Source organism: Capra hircus, chromosome 23 (genome assembly GCF_001704415.2).
Source record: "Capra hircus breed San Clemente chromosome 23, ASM170441v1, whole genome shotgun sequence".
NCBI lineage: Eukaryota > Metazoa > Chordata > Mammalia > Artiodactyla > Bovidae > Capra > Capra hircus.
Window position 1 is genome coordinate 42,614,307 of NC_030830.1, and position 15,067 is coordinate 42,629,373.

The following is a 15,067-nucleotide window of genomic DNA, read 5'->3' on the forward strand; positions in this document are numbered from 1 at the left end:
TTTCCCAGGTGGCGCTAGTGGCAAAGAACTTGCCTGCCAATGCAGGAGACATAAGACACATGGGTTTGATCCCCTGGAGAAGAGCATGGGAACCCACTCCATTTTTCTTTCTGAGAGAATCCCATGGACAGATGGAGCCTGGCAGGCTACAGTCCATAGGGTCACAAAGAGTCAGACATGACTGAAGACTTAGCACGTATGCACACATATATAGTAGTATGTGTATGTCAATCCCAATCTCCCAATTCATCCCTCCCTAAGAAACAATCTTAGGGACTTCCCTGGTGGTTCAGTGGTTAATTAAGGTGGTCCCCTTCCACTGCAGGGGGCATGGGCTTGATGCTTAATTGAGGTACTGGGATCCCACATGCCATGTGGGGTAGCCCCCCAAATTGGAATAATTTATATAAAACATCTTTATTTTAAAAAGGAAAGAATCTCAGCAAAGGACAGTTAAGGTACTGGTCCATTTAAACAAATATTTGTGAATACTTCTCAAAGTGAAGAGGTACAGGGAAGCAAAGAAGAGTGTAAACAGGTTTTGAGCAAATATTAATGTAAAGAAAATCCTCATGTCCTCAAAGGCATTTGTTGTCTGATGAGTAGATATTTGTAAAAATATATACACATTTCTAAAATTTTCAACCTGTTTGTACAATGGCAAGCAAAATCCAGTACCAAAATTCAGGAAAGTATAAATGTGTGTGTGTGTGTGTGTGTGTATAGATTCACTATATACTATTCATATATATATATATATATATGCATTCACTATGATATTAATAATCTAGGGTCTGATTCTTCCCAGTCATGCAGATCCTGGGATATTTAGAAAATAACCCACGTGACTACCTTTCTATAACACTTCTTTGCAACTTTATGGGATATTTGATTACCATCTTAGGAATTGTCCACAGAGGACAGAGGAAAGAAAAGATAGCTGAAGGTTGTAGTGCAAACATTAGAGTCTCTGATGGATGAAACTTGCTTGTCATTTGACACAGAAGCTGTAACGCAGGGAAACTGAACAATAGCTTCTGTGCGGAGGTGTGATATGTTCTTTCTGACTGAATTTTGCATAAAGGTCAACATCCTTTGTTTATAATTTTTTTTCACAAGCATCCAAACTCTTGAAACTATCAGCTTTATCCTGCTTATTTTTCTTTTCTTCTCTCACTTTTATTGAAGGATAATGAACTTTTCTGTCTGTCTTGAGAATGTTGATAATAATTTGAACACTGACTTTCTCCCTGGGTTAAAAATGATTGGTGCTCAAAATAATGCATCTTAAAATGGTAATAAATAGCAATACTACTGGAAAAGAAATTTAAGGCAACTGCAAAGAGTTGACAGACTTATAAGATAAGAATGCTTGCTATTGTATCATTAAAATATTATTTAGATAGTCATAACAAAATATTAGGAACATATGAAAAATATGACAGTTGACCAAAAGTAAAAGTGATAGTTTTTACTTCTTAGATGTCTTCAGAAGAGTTTATTTACTTTTCTTTCAGTGATATAGAATAAGAAAAATTATACAACTACACTTCTTCTTTGTGAGAAAATGCTGTTTCTTAGGGCTATTAGAATTACGGTTGATCCTAGAACAACGCTGGCATTAAGCATGAGCCCCACATCCTTGGAATCCTGAATGTAACTTTGCAATCTGCTCTCAGCACCCATACTTCAGCATCCACGGATTCAACCAACTTCAGACTCTGCGGTATTGTAGAATGTGTTTAGTGAAAACAAACTCCATATACGTGGACCTATGCCATTCAAACCCATATTATTTGAAGGTCCACTGTAGTTAGTCTTTGATTGTTGATAGTGGAATTATTGTGTCGCCATCATTTTGGTATATCTTAACCCCATATGCAGTTGTGGATCTTCATGCTCCAAAACAGTCTCAATATTTCTGAGAGTGCTAGGAATATCTAAAATGGCTTATAATACATGCAGTACTTACTTCATGGTGTATTTTGCCATTATGTCTTTTCAGTTCCTTCTGGTAACTGCTTTGTCTTCCCACGCACCATCCTCAATGCAGTGGAACCTAGGAAGTTAGAAATCTTTTACAAAGTGGGAAAGAAAAGTATGCATTTCTATCATTACCCTCTATTTTTGAGTGTTACTAAAAGTGTTTTATGGCATACACAGCTTTTAGTGAAAGAGCTTTTTCAGATGTTAAGAAAAAGTCTGACCTGTTTCTGCCCCAACTCCAAACTTAGCTGAGTTCATTATGGAGCTCTATTTGGACGTATCTGAGTGACAGGGAATGGATTATACTCTCAATGGCTCCTCCTCATTGTTGACAAATGTTTAACTACTGGATTGAGCTCGTTGTGTCTAGATACCTCTTTCTCTAATGGAAGTTCTTTACTATGAGGCTCTTTAGTGCCTCAAGCATGGTGTACCTCAACTTTTCGCCACATCTGATGGATCTCAGATTTGGGGGTCCTCTCCTGCCTATATTGTTTTGGAGTCAAGTGGCTCCTTAGAGTCTTCTGATTTAGTCGTGTATTTTGTATTTGGTATAAATAGCTAAAGTAATTAGTGGACAGACCACCTGAAATAATGTTTCCTTGAGTGGTCCAGAATTTGACCTTCCTGAAATTGACATGATAGCCATCATGAGCAGAAAATGAGCAACTCAACATTTCAGATATGCTCTGCTGGTAGAAGCACACAATGACCCTTGAATATTTGGAGTTGAATCATTTGACTGGTAAATTTTTCAATGTCAGTAGCTTATTTAGAAAAGTTACAAGAATGTAGATGTAATTATAAAGTTGAAAAATGATTTTGAAAGCTGAATCAGTTTGAAAAGTATAAGTGTTAGTCACTAAGTTGTGTCCAGCTCTTTTGCGACCCCATGACCTGTAGCTTGCCAAGCTTCTCTGTCCATGGAGTTCTCCAGGCAAGAATACTTGAGTGGGTTGCCATTTGCTTCTCCTGGAGATCTTCCTGACCCAGGGATTGAAGTCAGGTCTCCTGCATTGCAGGCAGAATCTTTACCATCTGAGCCACCAGGGAAGAAGGAGGAGATAACCTCTTAGTCACAGGATCAAATGATCCAAATGCATTATTACCTATTCTCATGAATGCCCCCAAGATCCTTACAATAAACCTGCCATCTTTAAACAATACTTCTATGGTACCGCATCATCATTCTATTTATACCCTATTAAAAACAGCTTACTGGGAAATGGACATATTGATAATATTTGAACAGCAAATTCATATCTTTTCCAGAATGTTTTGTATACAATGGAAACCACTCATTTGAGGTATTAGGGGCTAATTGATGTGAGCAGGATTATTTTCCCATAATCCACCAAAGCACATGGAAGTGGTGATCAATATGCTTTCTCCACATAAAACTGATGCCATTCATGACACATTGCAGTTGAGGACTGAATGTTTATAAGAGAAGCAATATAACATATTGAGAAGAACATGAGATTTGGAGTCGTGGTTCAACATACCTATTCTGGGATCTTGGACACATCTTGATATTTCATTAGTAAATAGAACATGTTAGTAACATTTATGTCACTGGGCTTAATCAAGAGAAAAAGAAGAGGTATTTTAAGTCTTGATTTTTTTTTTAATGAATTGTTTTCTGTTACATTAAGAATGTAATCATCCTCATCATTCAGTCTTTAAGTTGTATTCGACTCTTTGCAACCCCATGGACTGTAACAAGCCAGGCTCCTTTCTCCTTTACTATCTCCCACAGTCTGCTCAAATTCATGTACGTTGAGTCAGTGAGTAAGCTTCCTTCATAGCTCAGCTGGTAAAGAATCTGCTTGCAACGCAGGAGACCTGGGTTCAATCCTTGGGTTGGGAAGATCCCCTGGAGGCTACCCACTCCAGTATTCTGGCCTGGAGAATTCCACATACTGTAAAGTCCAAAAAGTCGGACATGACTGAGCAACTTTCACTTTCCACTGAGTCAGTGATGCTATCTAACCATCTCATACTCTGCCACCCCTTTCTTCTTTCTCCTTCAGTCCTTCCCAGCATCAGGGTCTTTTCCAATTTATCAGCTCTTCACATCAGGTAGCCAAAGTATTGGAGCTTCAGTATCAATCCTTCCAATGAATATTCAGGACTGAATTCCTTTAGGATTGACTTGTTTGATCTCCTTGATGTCCAAGGGACACTTAAGAGTCTTCTCCATCTTCTGCACAATTCAAAAGCATCAGTTCTTCAGTGCTCAGCCTTCTTTACAGTCCAACTCTCACATCTGTACATGACTACTGGAAAAATTGTAGCTTTGACTATATGGACCTTTGTCAGCAAAGTGATGTCTTTGCTTTTTAATACACTGTCTAGGTTTGCCATAGCTTTCCTTCCAAGGAGCAAACATCTTTTAATTTCATGGCCATAGTCACCATCCACAGTGGTTTTGGAGCCCAAGAAAATAAAATCTGTCCCTGCTTCCACTTTTCCCCCTTCTATTTGCCATGAAGTGATGGGACTGGTTGCCATGATCTTAGTTTTTTTAATGTTGGGTTTTAAGACAGCTTTTTTACTTTCCTCCTTCATCCTCATCAATAGGCTCTTAAGTTCCTCTTCATATTCTGCAACTTTCTCCTCTTCATTTACTGAGAATATAGGGTTTGATTTCCATATGTGCATGTATATAGAGAAATCCCATATTAGTCATTTTATGGAATAATATATGCATATGAATATATTTGCAAAAACACACTTTTATAGCAATTATCTTTATTTACTTCATGGTTTTATCAGTATTCTTGCAGAGTTTTTGTAGTTTCGGAAAATGAGACGTAAAGAGGGGAGATATATTTAAATACTTTAAATCCTTGCATCCCAGCTGCCCTAAGGCTTATTTCCTTTGATCAATGAGTTTGATTTCAAGCCATTTGGACTAGATAAGTGTACTCTTAAAAAGTCAATGATGCTTTGGTTAAAAAGAAAGGGAACATTCACCTTTCTGTAGGCAATGATGATAGTGCCATAATGAAACATGGTGGGACAAAGGGAAATAGAAAAGATATAATTCCCACAATAATTTGTGCTTTATCAAGATGCAACTCAAGCATTTTTAACCATGCCAATAATTTTTATTATTATTTCTAGATGGGGCACACTAAGAGGAGCACATGGGCAGAAAGAAAAATTTTGGGTATGTAACACTTTGCAATTGAATTCCTACTGTGAAGTGAGTATTTTAGAATCATCTGTGCCTCTACTCCCTGTTTTGTATTATTCAGTCATATCCTAAATCACTATACTATTGATTGTAATGTTGGTATTTTCTCCAGGACAAAATCCATTATAATCATTTATGTTATAGTAATAGTTTTCAACTTTTCATATTTCAAATTGTAACAGTGAATCAGTATTTTTTTCAAAATGAAATCAACAGAAAAACTTGTCTGTTATCATCTATAAAAACTTAAAAAATTGATCAGTGTTCTCTCATATATGTCAGTCAACTTTGTATTCTTACATTATTTTTGTTACGGATGATGCTTTGTAATGTTAGTATTGAATATACATATGGAGTTTTATTTTTGTTTCCACCAATTTATAACACATATGTTTCTATGTGTTATAGAAACAACAATCATTAGCCTAAGATTATAGAAAGTTATATGTAAGAAACAGTTTGAATAAGATTGGAGTTATTACCTGATTGACTACAATAAACTTTGATGAATTATCCTAGGTCCTTATAGCATATACCCTTTGTGTGTATGTGTGCCAAGTTGCTTCAGTCATGTCAGACTCTTTGTGACCCTATGGACTGTAGCCCACCAGGCTCCTTGGTCCATGGGATTCTCCAGGCAAGATTACTGGAGTGGGTTCCTCTGCCCTCCTCCAAAGGATCTTTCTGACCTAGGGATGGAATCCATGTCTCCTGCAGTTCCTGCATTGTGCGTGGATTCTTCACTGCTGAGCCACTAGGGAAACTCCATATACCCTTTATTCTGTCAGAAATAAAGTTTCAGTTTAGCTCAGTTCGGTTTCTCAGTCGTGTCCGACTCTCTGCGACTCCATGAATCGCAGCACGCCAGGCCTCCCTGTCCATCACCAACTCCCGGAGTTCACTCAGATTCACGTTCATCGACTCAGTGATGCCATCCAGCCATCTCATCCTCTGTCATCCCCTTCTCCTCCTGCCCCCAATCCCCTCCAGCATCAAAGTCTTTTCCAATGAGTCAACTCTTCGCATGAGATGGCTAAAGTACTGGAGTTTCAGCTTTAGCATCATTCCTTCCAAAGAAATCCCAGGGCTGATCTCCTTCAGAATGGACTGGTTGGATCTCCCTGAAGTCCAAGGGACTCTCAAGAGTCTTCTCCAACACCACACTTCAAAAGCATCAATTCTTTGGTGCTCAGCTTTCTTGTTTAGGTGATGCTATTTTTCATCAGTTCAGTTCAGTTCAGTCACACGGTTGTGTCTGACATTTTGCGACCCCATGGACTACAGCATGGCAGGCCTCCCTGTCCATCACCAACTCCCAGAGCTTACTCAAACCCATGTCCATTGAGTCAGTGATGCCATCCAACCATCTCATCCTCTGTTGTCCCCTTCTCCTCCTGCCTTCACTCATTCCCAGCATCAGGATCTTTTCCAATGAGTCTGTTCTTTGCATTAGGTGGCCAAAGTATTGGAGTTTCAGCTTCAACATCAGTCCTTCCAATGAATATTCAGGACTGATTTCCTTTGGGGTGGACTGGTTGGATCTCCTTGCAGTCCAAGGGACTCTCAAGAGTCTTCTCCAACACCACACTTCAAAAGCATCAATTCTTTGATGCTCAGCTTTCTTTACAGTCCAACTCTCACATCCATACATGACCGCTGTATGCTGCTGCTGCTACTATTGCTGCTGCTAAGTCTCAGTTGTGTCCAACTCTATGCAACCCCATAGACGGCAGCCCACCAGGCTCCCCTGTCCTTGGGATTCTCCAGGCAAGAACACAGGAGTGGGTTGCCATTTCCTCCAATGCATGAAAGTGAAACGTGAAAGTGAAATAGCTCACTTGTGTCCAACTCCCAGCAACCCCATGGTTGCAGCCTACTAGGCTCTTCTGTCCATGGGATTTTCCAGGCAAGAGTAGTGGAATATGTCTATTTATCATAGAATTTTAATTTGAATGTATGCATTAGAAGGAATATTATAACTTACAAATTATTAAATATTAGGGCTCGTGCTCACTCGAGTGACTCTTGTTAATTAGATTTTTCCAAAAGGCACTCACAAAAAATTAATCACCAAAGTGTGTGGTCACCACCTGTATTTGTCTTGTTGATATACAGAGGTGTTATGCCATTGAGTATGGGCTTCCCAGGTGGCTCAGTGGTAAATAATCTGCCTGCAATGCAGGAGACATGGATTGGATCCTTGTATTGGAAGATCCCCTTGTGGAGGGCATAGCAACCTACTCTAGTATTCTTGGCTGAAGAATCCCCATGGACAGGGGTGCCTGGTGGGTCACAAAGAGTCATACATGATTTAGCAACTTAGCAGGCACGCACATGTGACCTTGAGTAGAATGATGCTTTTTTTGTATTTAAACTTAGCTTTCTCAAATATCATATTCCTTATTAAAACACAACTTGAGGTAGTCAATAATTAACATTAGTGTTCAACAATATTTATAATATTTGAAAGATAATATATTATTTGAGCCTCCTGGAATATTTCCGAATACTGGGGTATTATGAGTAGTTATGGGAAGGGGAAGACAAAGTGTCTACATTGCTGCCAAGAGTGGGGATGGACAAGCCTGAAGAGAGCCCAAAACACGCACATGGTAGGCATAGCCGTTGAAATATTTGCAACCAGGCACACACACGTAGGCACACACATGTGTGCACACACACACACACACAAATAAGTTTAACCAAACTTTTCTGTAGCTCTGACCATGCTCAGTTCTTGACTAAATTGAGGGGTTCCATTCTTCACCATATCACTCTTGAAAAAGAAAAGATTGACCTTCTTTAGGAAATAATCTCAGTGTCAATATCTATGCAGTTAGCCCTCCATATCTGCCAGTTCTACATCCACAGATTCAACACAACATATTTTAAAAATTCTACAAAGTTTCAAAAAGCAAAACTTGAATTTGCTGTACACTGACAACTATTTATATAGTATTTTTTAAAATATAAATTTATTTATTTTAATTGGAGGTTAATTACTTTACAGTATTGTATTGCTTTTGCCATACATCAACATGTATCCACCAGAGGTATACACGTGTTCCCCATCCTGAACCCCCCTCCCTCCTTCCTCCCCATACCATCCCTCTGGCTCATCTCAGTTCACCAGCCCCAAGCATCCAGTATCATGCATCGAAACTGGACTGGTGATTCATTTCACATATAATGCTATACATGTTTCAATGCCATTCGCCCAAAGTATCCCACCCTCTCCCTCTCCCACAGAGCCCAAAAGACTGTTCTATACATCTGTGTCTCTTTTGCTATCTTGCATACAGGGTTATCATTACCATCTTTCTAAATTCCATATATATGCATTAGTATCCTGTATTGGTGTTTTTCTTTCTGGTTTACTTCACTCTGTATAATTGGCTCCAGTTTCATCCACCTCATTAGAACTGATTCAAGTGTATTCTTTTTAATGGCTGAGTAATACTCCATTGTGTATATGTACCACAGCTTTCTTATCCATTCATCTGCTGATGGACATCTAGGTTGTTTCCATGTCCTGGCTATTATAAACAGCACTGTGATGAACACTGGGGTACACGTGACTCTTTCAGTTCTGGTTTCCTCAGTGTGTATGCCCAGCAGTAGGATTGCTGGGTCATAAGGCAGTTCTATTTCCAGTTTTTTAAGGGATCTTCACACTGTTCTCCATAGTGGCTATACTAGTTTGCATTCCCACCAACTGTGTAAGAGGGTTCCCTTTTCTCCACACCCTCTCCAGCGTTTATTGCTTGTAGACTTTTGGATTGCAGCCATTCTGATTGGCGTGAAATGGTACCTCATTGTGGTTTTGATTTGCATTTCTCTAATAATGAGTGATGTTGAGCATCTTTTCATGTGTTTGTTAGCCATCCGTATGTCTTCTTTGGAGAAATGTCTATTTATATTGTATTTTCAACTTTTTACATAACATTTACCTTGCATTAGGTATTATAAGTAACCTAGAGATGGTTTAAAGTGTATGAGAGTATGTGTGCAGGTTGTACACAAATATTATGCCATTTTTTATAAAAGACTTGTCCAAAACCCCCCACAATGTGAGAGTTGTGAGTTAAGTTTTATTTCGGGCCAAATAAGGACCAGGAGATAGCCTCTCAGATATCTCTGAGAAACTGCTTGTAAGAGATGATGAAGAGGTCTATATATATATGGTTTGGGTGAAGGAAGAGTACATGCAATCAAATACACGTTTTTGCAGAAGGTTGCTGCTAGTTTTGTGGAGGTTACTGCTAGTCACGAGGAGCAGATGTCTCCATTAAAGATTTTAGTGCTTTTCTAGATATGAGAAAATGCAAGAATTTAAGCTCATAAAATCTCCTAAAAATATTTAATTATCTAAAGACCTGTTCTGCCAGTTTTCCAGAACACAGGGTGCCTCATTCCTGATCTCATCCCTGAAATCTTTTCAGGTGTGTTGCAGCTCAGAGACTGCAGTGGCTAGTGACTTCATCCTTTTAGAGGCAGATGTGCTAGGCGTAGTTGCTCAGTCATGCCTGACTCTTTGTGACCCCTTAGCCTGTAGCCCACCAGGCTCCTCAGTCCATGGTATTCTCCAGGCAAGAATACTGGAGTGGGTTGCCATGCTAGAAAGTGTCAATTCTTAGTTGGCAGACTTTAGCAACTATGGATTTTGGTGCAGAGGAGAGGGGTCCCATGGAACCAATCCCCTACAGACATCAAGGGACAACACTAATTATTATGGCCAAGTATACAGCATACATTTAAACATTTTGAGACATGTGAAGCAGAAAACATGACAATAACCAAGGGAAAAGGCTATCAATAGAAGCAATAGATGTAATAATTATTGTAAAAAATATTTAAAAATATGAATGAAAAGATGGAGAATTTCATCGAATGGTTTCAGTATACAAAAAAAAAAAAGAGAGAGAGAGAGATTTTGTAGGTATGAATGCAATGTCTGAAATTAAGAACTCAATGTACAGGTTAAATAGCATACAAACTTAGATATCTTAAATAAATGCAATAAAATATATCCAGGTTGCAGTACACAGAGGGAAATATAATGGAAAATCCAAAACACTAGGAAGAGATGGGTGGGACACATTCAGACTTTTGTTTGTTTTTATTGGAGTATAGTTGCTTTACAATGTTGGGTTAGTTTCTGCTATACAATTAAGTAAATCAGCTGTGTGTATACATATATCCCCACCCTCTTAGACCTGCTTCTCACCTCCCCACCCCACCCCTCTAGGTCATCACAGAGCACAGACCTGAGCCCTGTGCTGTACAGCAGCTCCCCACCATTTCACACGTGGTGGTGTACGTATGGAAATCCGTCTCCCAGTCTATCCCATCCCACTTCCTTGCCCCGCCTCGTGTCCACCTGTCTGCTCTCTGCATCTGCATCTCTGTTCTCACCCTGCAAATAGGTTCCTCTGCACCAGTTTCCTAGATTCCACATATGTGTTAATATATGATATTTGCTTTTCTCTTCCTGACTTAATTCACTATATGTATAACTATATTCTCAGAAGGATAAGAGAGAGAGGATGAGGCAGTATCAAAATCTGAAGAACTGATGGTCAAAAGTTTTCCAAAATTGAGAGACATCAACCTAAGCTCAATAAACTCTAAGTAAGCAAAACTAGAATTTTATTAATATATCCATTGACAACTTTCTTCAAAGAAGGCAAATAGGAAACAGTTTCATTCAAACAAAAGCTAAAATAACAGCATGAAAAATATAAAGCAAAAGTCATAAAAAAAGAGAGAAACAAATCTACAATTTGGTTGCCTATTCCAGCATGTCTCACTTATAATTTCATACAGAAAACAGCTAAAATATAAGTAAAGATATAGAAGATTTTTTAAAAACCAATTAGCTAGCTTAAAATTCATACACCACTAGACACAAATATTAATGGACAGCTTCTTGTGCACATGGAATATTTCCCAAAGTTGACCATATGCTGGTTATAGGGCAAGTTCAAAAAATTGAAAGGATTTAAATTTTACAGAGTGTGCTATGAGAAACTTGTGTTAGTTAGCTAAGGCAGTACTGAATTTAGTAGGAAATGCATGTATTTGAAAAATAAAAGGTTAAAATCAATACATATATTAAAACAGGAAGAGCTGAAAATAGCAATTTAATAATCTAGATAAAGAACTCAAACCTCAAAAACAAACAAAAAAACTGGAAGGAAGGGAATAAAAAGGAAAAGGGCAGAAATCAATGAAAAAAGTGGACATACAATAGAGAATATCAAGAGAGCAAAGATTTGATTCTTTGATAAGATTAAACTCCTAGGAAAGCTTGTAAAGAAACCAAAAGAGAGAAAAAAGTTACCATAGAAATAAAAAAGGAAGGCTGTCTTCAGTTCGATAGATATTGTTGTTGTTGTTCAGTCATTAACCCATGTCTAACTCTTTGCAACCCCGCAGACTGCGGTATGGAGAAGGCAATGGCACCCCACTCCAGTACTCTTGCCTGGAAAATCCCATGGACGTAGGAGCCTGGAAGGCTACAGTCCATGGGGTCGCTGAGGGTCGGACATGACTGAGCGACTTCACTTTGACTTTTCACTTTCACGCATCGGAGAAGGAAATGGCAACCCACTCCAGTGTTCTTGCCTGGAGAATCCCAGGGATTGGGGAGCCTTGTGGGCTGCCATCTATGGGGTCACACAGAGTCGGACACGACTGAAGTGACTTAGCAGCAGCAGACTGCAGCATGCCAGGCCTCCCTGTTCCTCACTATCTCCCAGAGTTTGCTCAAGTTCATGTCCACTGGGTCAGTGATATTATCCAGCCATCTCACCCTCTGTTGCCCTCTTCTTCTTTTCTCTTCAATCTTTCCCAGCATCAAGGTCTTTTCCAATGAGTCAGCTCTTCACATCAGGTGGCCAAAGTACTGGGGCTTCAGCTTCAGCATCAATCCTTCCAATGAATATTCAGGATTGATTTCCTTTAGGATTACTGGTTTGATCTCCTTGCAGTCCAAGGGACTTTCAAAGGTCTTCTCCAGCACCATAATTTGAAAGCATCAATTCTTTGGCACTCAGTGTTCTTTATGGTCTAATTCTCGCAACTGTACATGACTACTGGAAAGACCATAGCTTTGACGATATGGGCCTTTGTCGGTGATGCCTTTGCTTTTTAATGCACTGTCTAGGTTTGTCATAGGTTTCCTTCCAGGAAGCAAGCATCTTTTAATTTCATAGCTGCAGTCACCATCCGCAGTGATTTTGGAGCCCAAGAAGAGAGAATCTGTCACTGCTTCCACTTTTTCCCTCTGTTTGCCATTAAGTGATGGGACTGGACACCATGATCTTAATTTTTTGGATGTTGAATTTTAAGCCAGCTTTTTCACTCTCCTCTTTCATGATTATTGAGGCTCTAAGATGCTATGCAAACATCATGCCACTCTATTTGAAAATATAGATGAAATGGATAAATTCATTGGAAAACAAAGCATCAAAAATCATACATGGTGAGAATAGAAAATCTAGCTATAATACGGTTTGAAAAGCTGACTGTATTAAAAAGAAACTCTTACCAAAAGCACCAGTCTCTAATCACTTCACTGGTAAATTCTTCCAAACACTGAAAGAACAAATAAAATCAATTTTACATCAGTATACCTTAGGAAAATAGAGAAGAAACATTTCCTGACTCATTTTACAAATCAGCTTCAGTTCAGTTCAGTCGCTCAGTCGTTTGCCCATGAATCGCAGCACGCCAGGCCTCCCTGTTCATCACCATCTCCTGAAGTTCACTCAGACTCACGTCCATCGAGTCCATGATGCCATCCAGCCATCTCATCCTCGGTCATCCCCTTCTCCTCCTGCCTCCAATCCCTCCCAGCATCAGAGTCTTTTCCAATGAGTCAACTCTTCTCATGAGGTGGCCAAAGGACTGGAGTTTCAGCTTGAGCATCATTCCTTCCGAAGAAATCCCAGGGCTGATCTCCTTCAGAATGGACTGGTTGGATCTCCTTGCAGTCCAAGGAACTCTCAAGAGTCTTCTCCAACACCACAGTTCAAAAGCATAGATTCTTTGACGCTCAGCCTTCTTCACAGTCCAACTCTCACATCCATACATGACCACAGGAAAAACCGTAGCCTTGACTAGACGGACCTTAGTCGGCAAAGTAATGTCTCTGCTTTTGAATATGCTATCTAGGTTGGTCATAACTTTTCTTCCAACGAGTAAGCGTCTTTTAATTTCATGGCTGTAGTCACCATCTGCAGTGATTCTGGAGTTTTGGTGTTGGTATTATGCTGATTTGCAGCATACCATACCAATACCAAAACTCGACAGAGACAACTCAAGAAAGGAAAACAACAGGTCAATATCTCTTATGAAGGCAAAATTCTAAACAAAACATCACAGTTGTAAAATGTAAAAAGGGCAAATATTATAATCAAATGAGGTTTATAGCAGGAGTGTGAAGTTGGTTTTAAATGTAAAATCAATAAACAGTTCATCACATTGCCAGACTAAAGATGGAAAAAAATGCTTATCTTAATTGGTGTGTGTGTGAGTTACTCAGTCATGTCCAACTCTTTCCAACCCTATGGACTGTAGCCTGTCAGGCTCCTCGGTCCATGGAGTTTTCCCCCAAGCAAGAATACTGGACTGGGTTGCCATTTCCTTCTCCAGGGGATCTTTGCAACCTAGGGACTGAACCCAGATCTCCTTCTTTGCAGGCAGGTTCTTTACTGTTTGGGCCACCAGGGAAGCCTCATCTTAATTGGTGCTGAAATGTAATAATAATAGCTTTTTGCCACTTGCTCCCTCATAGATACTCTCATACATCCTCTCCAAATGATAGCTGCAAGATCATTAGAGCAACAGTTTCTGGTTTCTAGATTCTCTTTCAAAGGGCTTACATGATTAGCTTAGGTAAAATAATCTCCCTTTTAATTAACTCACAGCAAATTGATTGGGGATTTGATCACATCTTCAAAACTTACTTAAATTTGTCAGACAACATGATCTAATCAAAGGTGTGACATCCCATTAAATCAGGTCCTTTCCACAATCAAGTGAGAAGATTATATGGGGCAGCCACACCAGGGAGCAGGAATGTGGGGGTTATTATAGAATTCTGCTGACCTCAAATGTCACTTATGATCTAAAAACCTCAGCAAATTAGGAAAAGAACCTACTTTCCTTAATCTTATAAAGTCTACTTTCAAAAACCCAGTAGCTAACATCATAATTAATGGTCAAATGCTGAACATTTTCCCCTTTATCACTGAAAAGTAAAACATTTATTGTCATTTTTGTTAACATTTTATTGAAGGTTCCATCTAGTATAGTAAAATAAAAAAAATAAAGGCAGAGTTGTGGAAAGAAATACAACTTAAGTTATTTGCAGATGACATGGTTATGTGTCTAGAAAATTTAAAAATACATATAGAAATAAACTGTTAGAAATAACATTATTTAGCAAGCTTTCTTGATATTCAGTTCAGTTTAGTTGCTCAGTTGTGTCTGACTCAGTGCGACCCCATGAATCGCAGCACGCCAGGCCTCCCTGTCCATCACCAACTCCCTGAGTCCACCAAAACTTGTGTCCACTGAGTTGGTGATGCCATCCAACCGTCTCATCCTTCTCTTCCTGCCTTCAATCTTTCCCAGCATCAGGGTCTTTTCAAATGAGACAGTTCTTCGCATTAGGTGGCCAAAAATTGTAGTTTCAGTTTCAACATCAGTCGAATTAGGTCAATATAAAATACAAATTATAGTTCTATACAGTAGTTAGAAACAATGGGAAATTTAAAATAAACATGACCTAAAATGGTGTAACTATTTAAAATCTAAGGGAATATTTCAATGAAAAATGTGCAAGATTTTCCGTGTTGGGAGAAATTAAAG

The 15,067-nt window shown here is 39.0% G+C and overlaps 1 protein-coding gene across 3 annotated transcripts in view; it reads left to right on the forward strand.

Annotated features, from left to right (window-relative positions):
* TINAG (tubulointerstitial nephritis antigen) overlaps window positions 1-15,067 on the forward strand; it is a 112,680-nt gene that overhangs the window by 85,863 nt on the left and 11,750 nt on the right. For all 3 annotated transcript variants that reach the window (XM_005696193.3, XM_018039279.1, XM_018039280.1), the window contains exon 10: window positions 5,116-5,161. In XM_005696193.3, coding sequence (XP_005696250.1) covers window positions 5,116-5,161 — 46 coding nt within the window. The remainder of the gene's footprint in view (window positions 1-5,115; window positions 5,162-15,067) is intronic.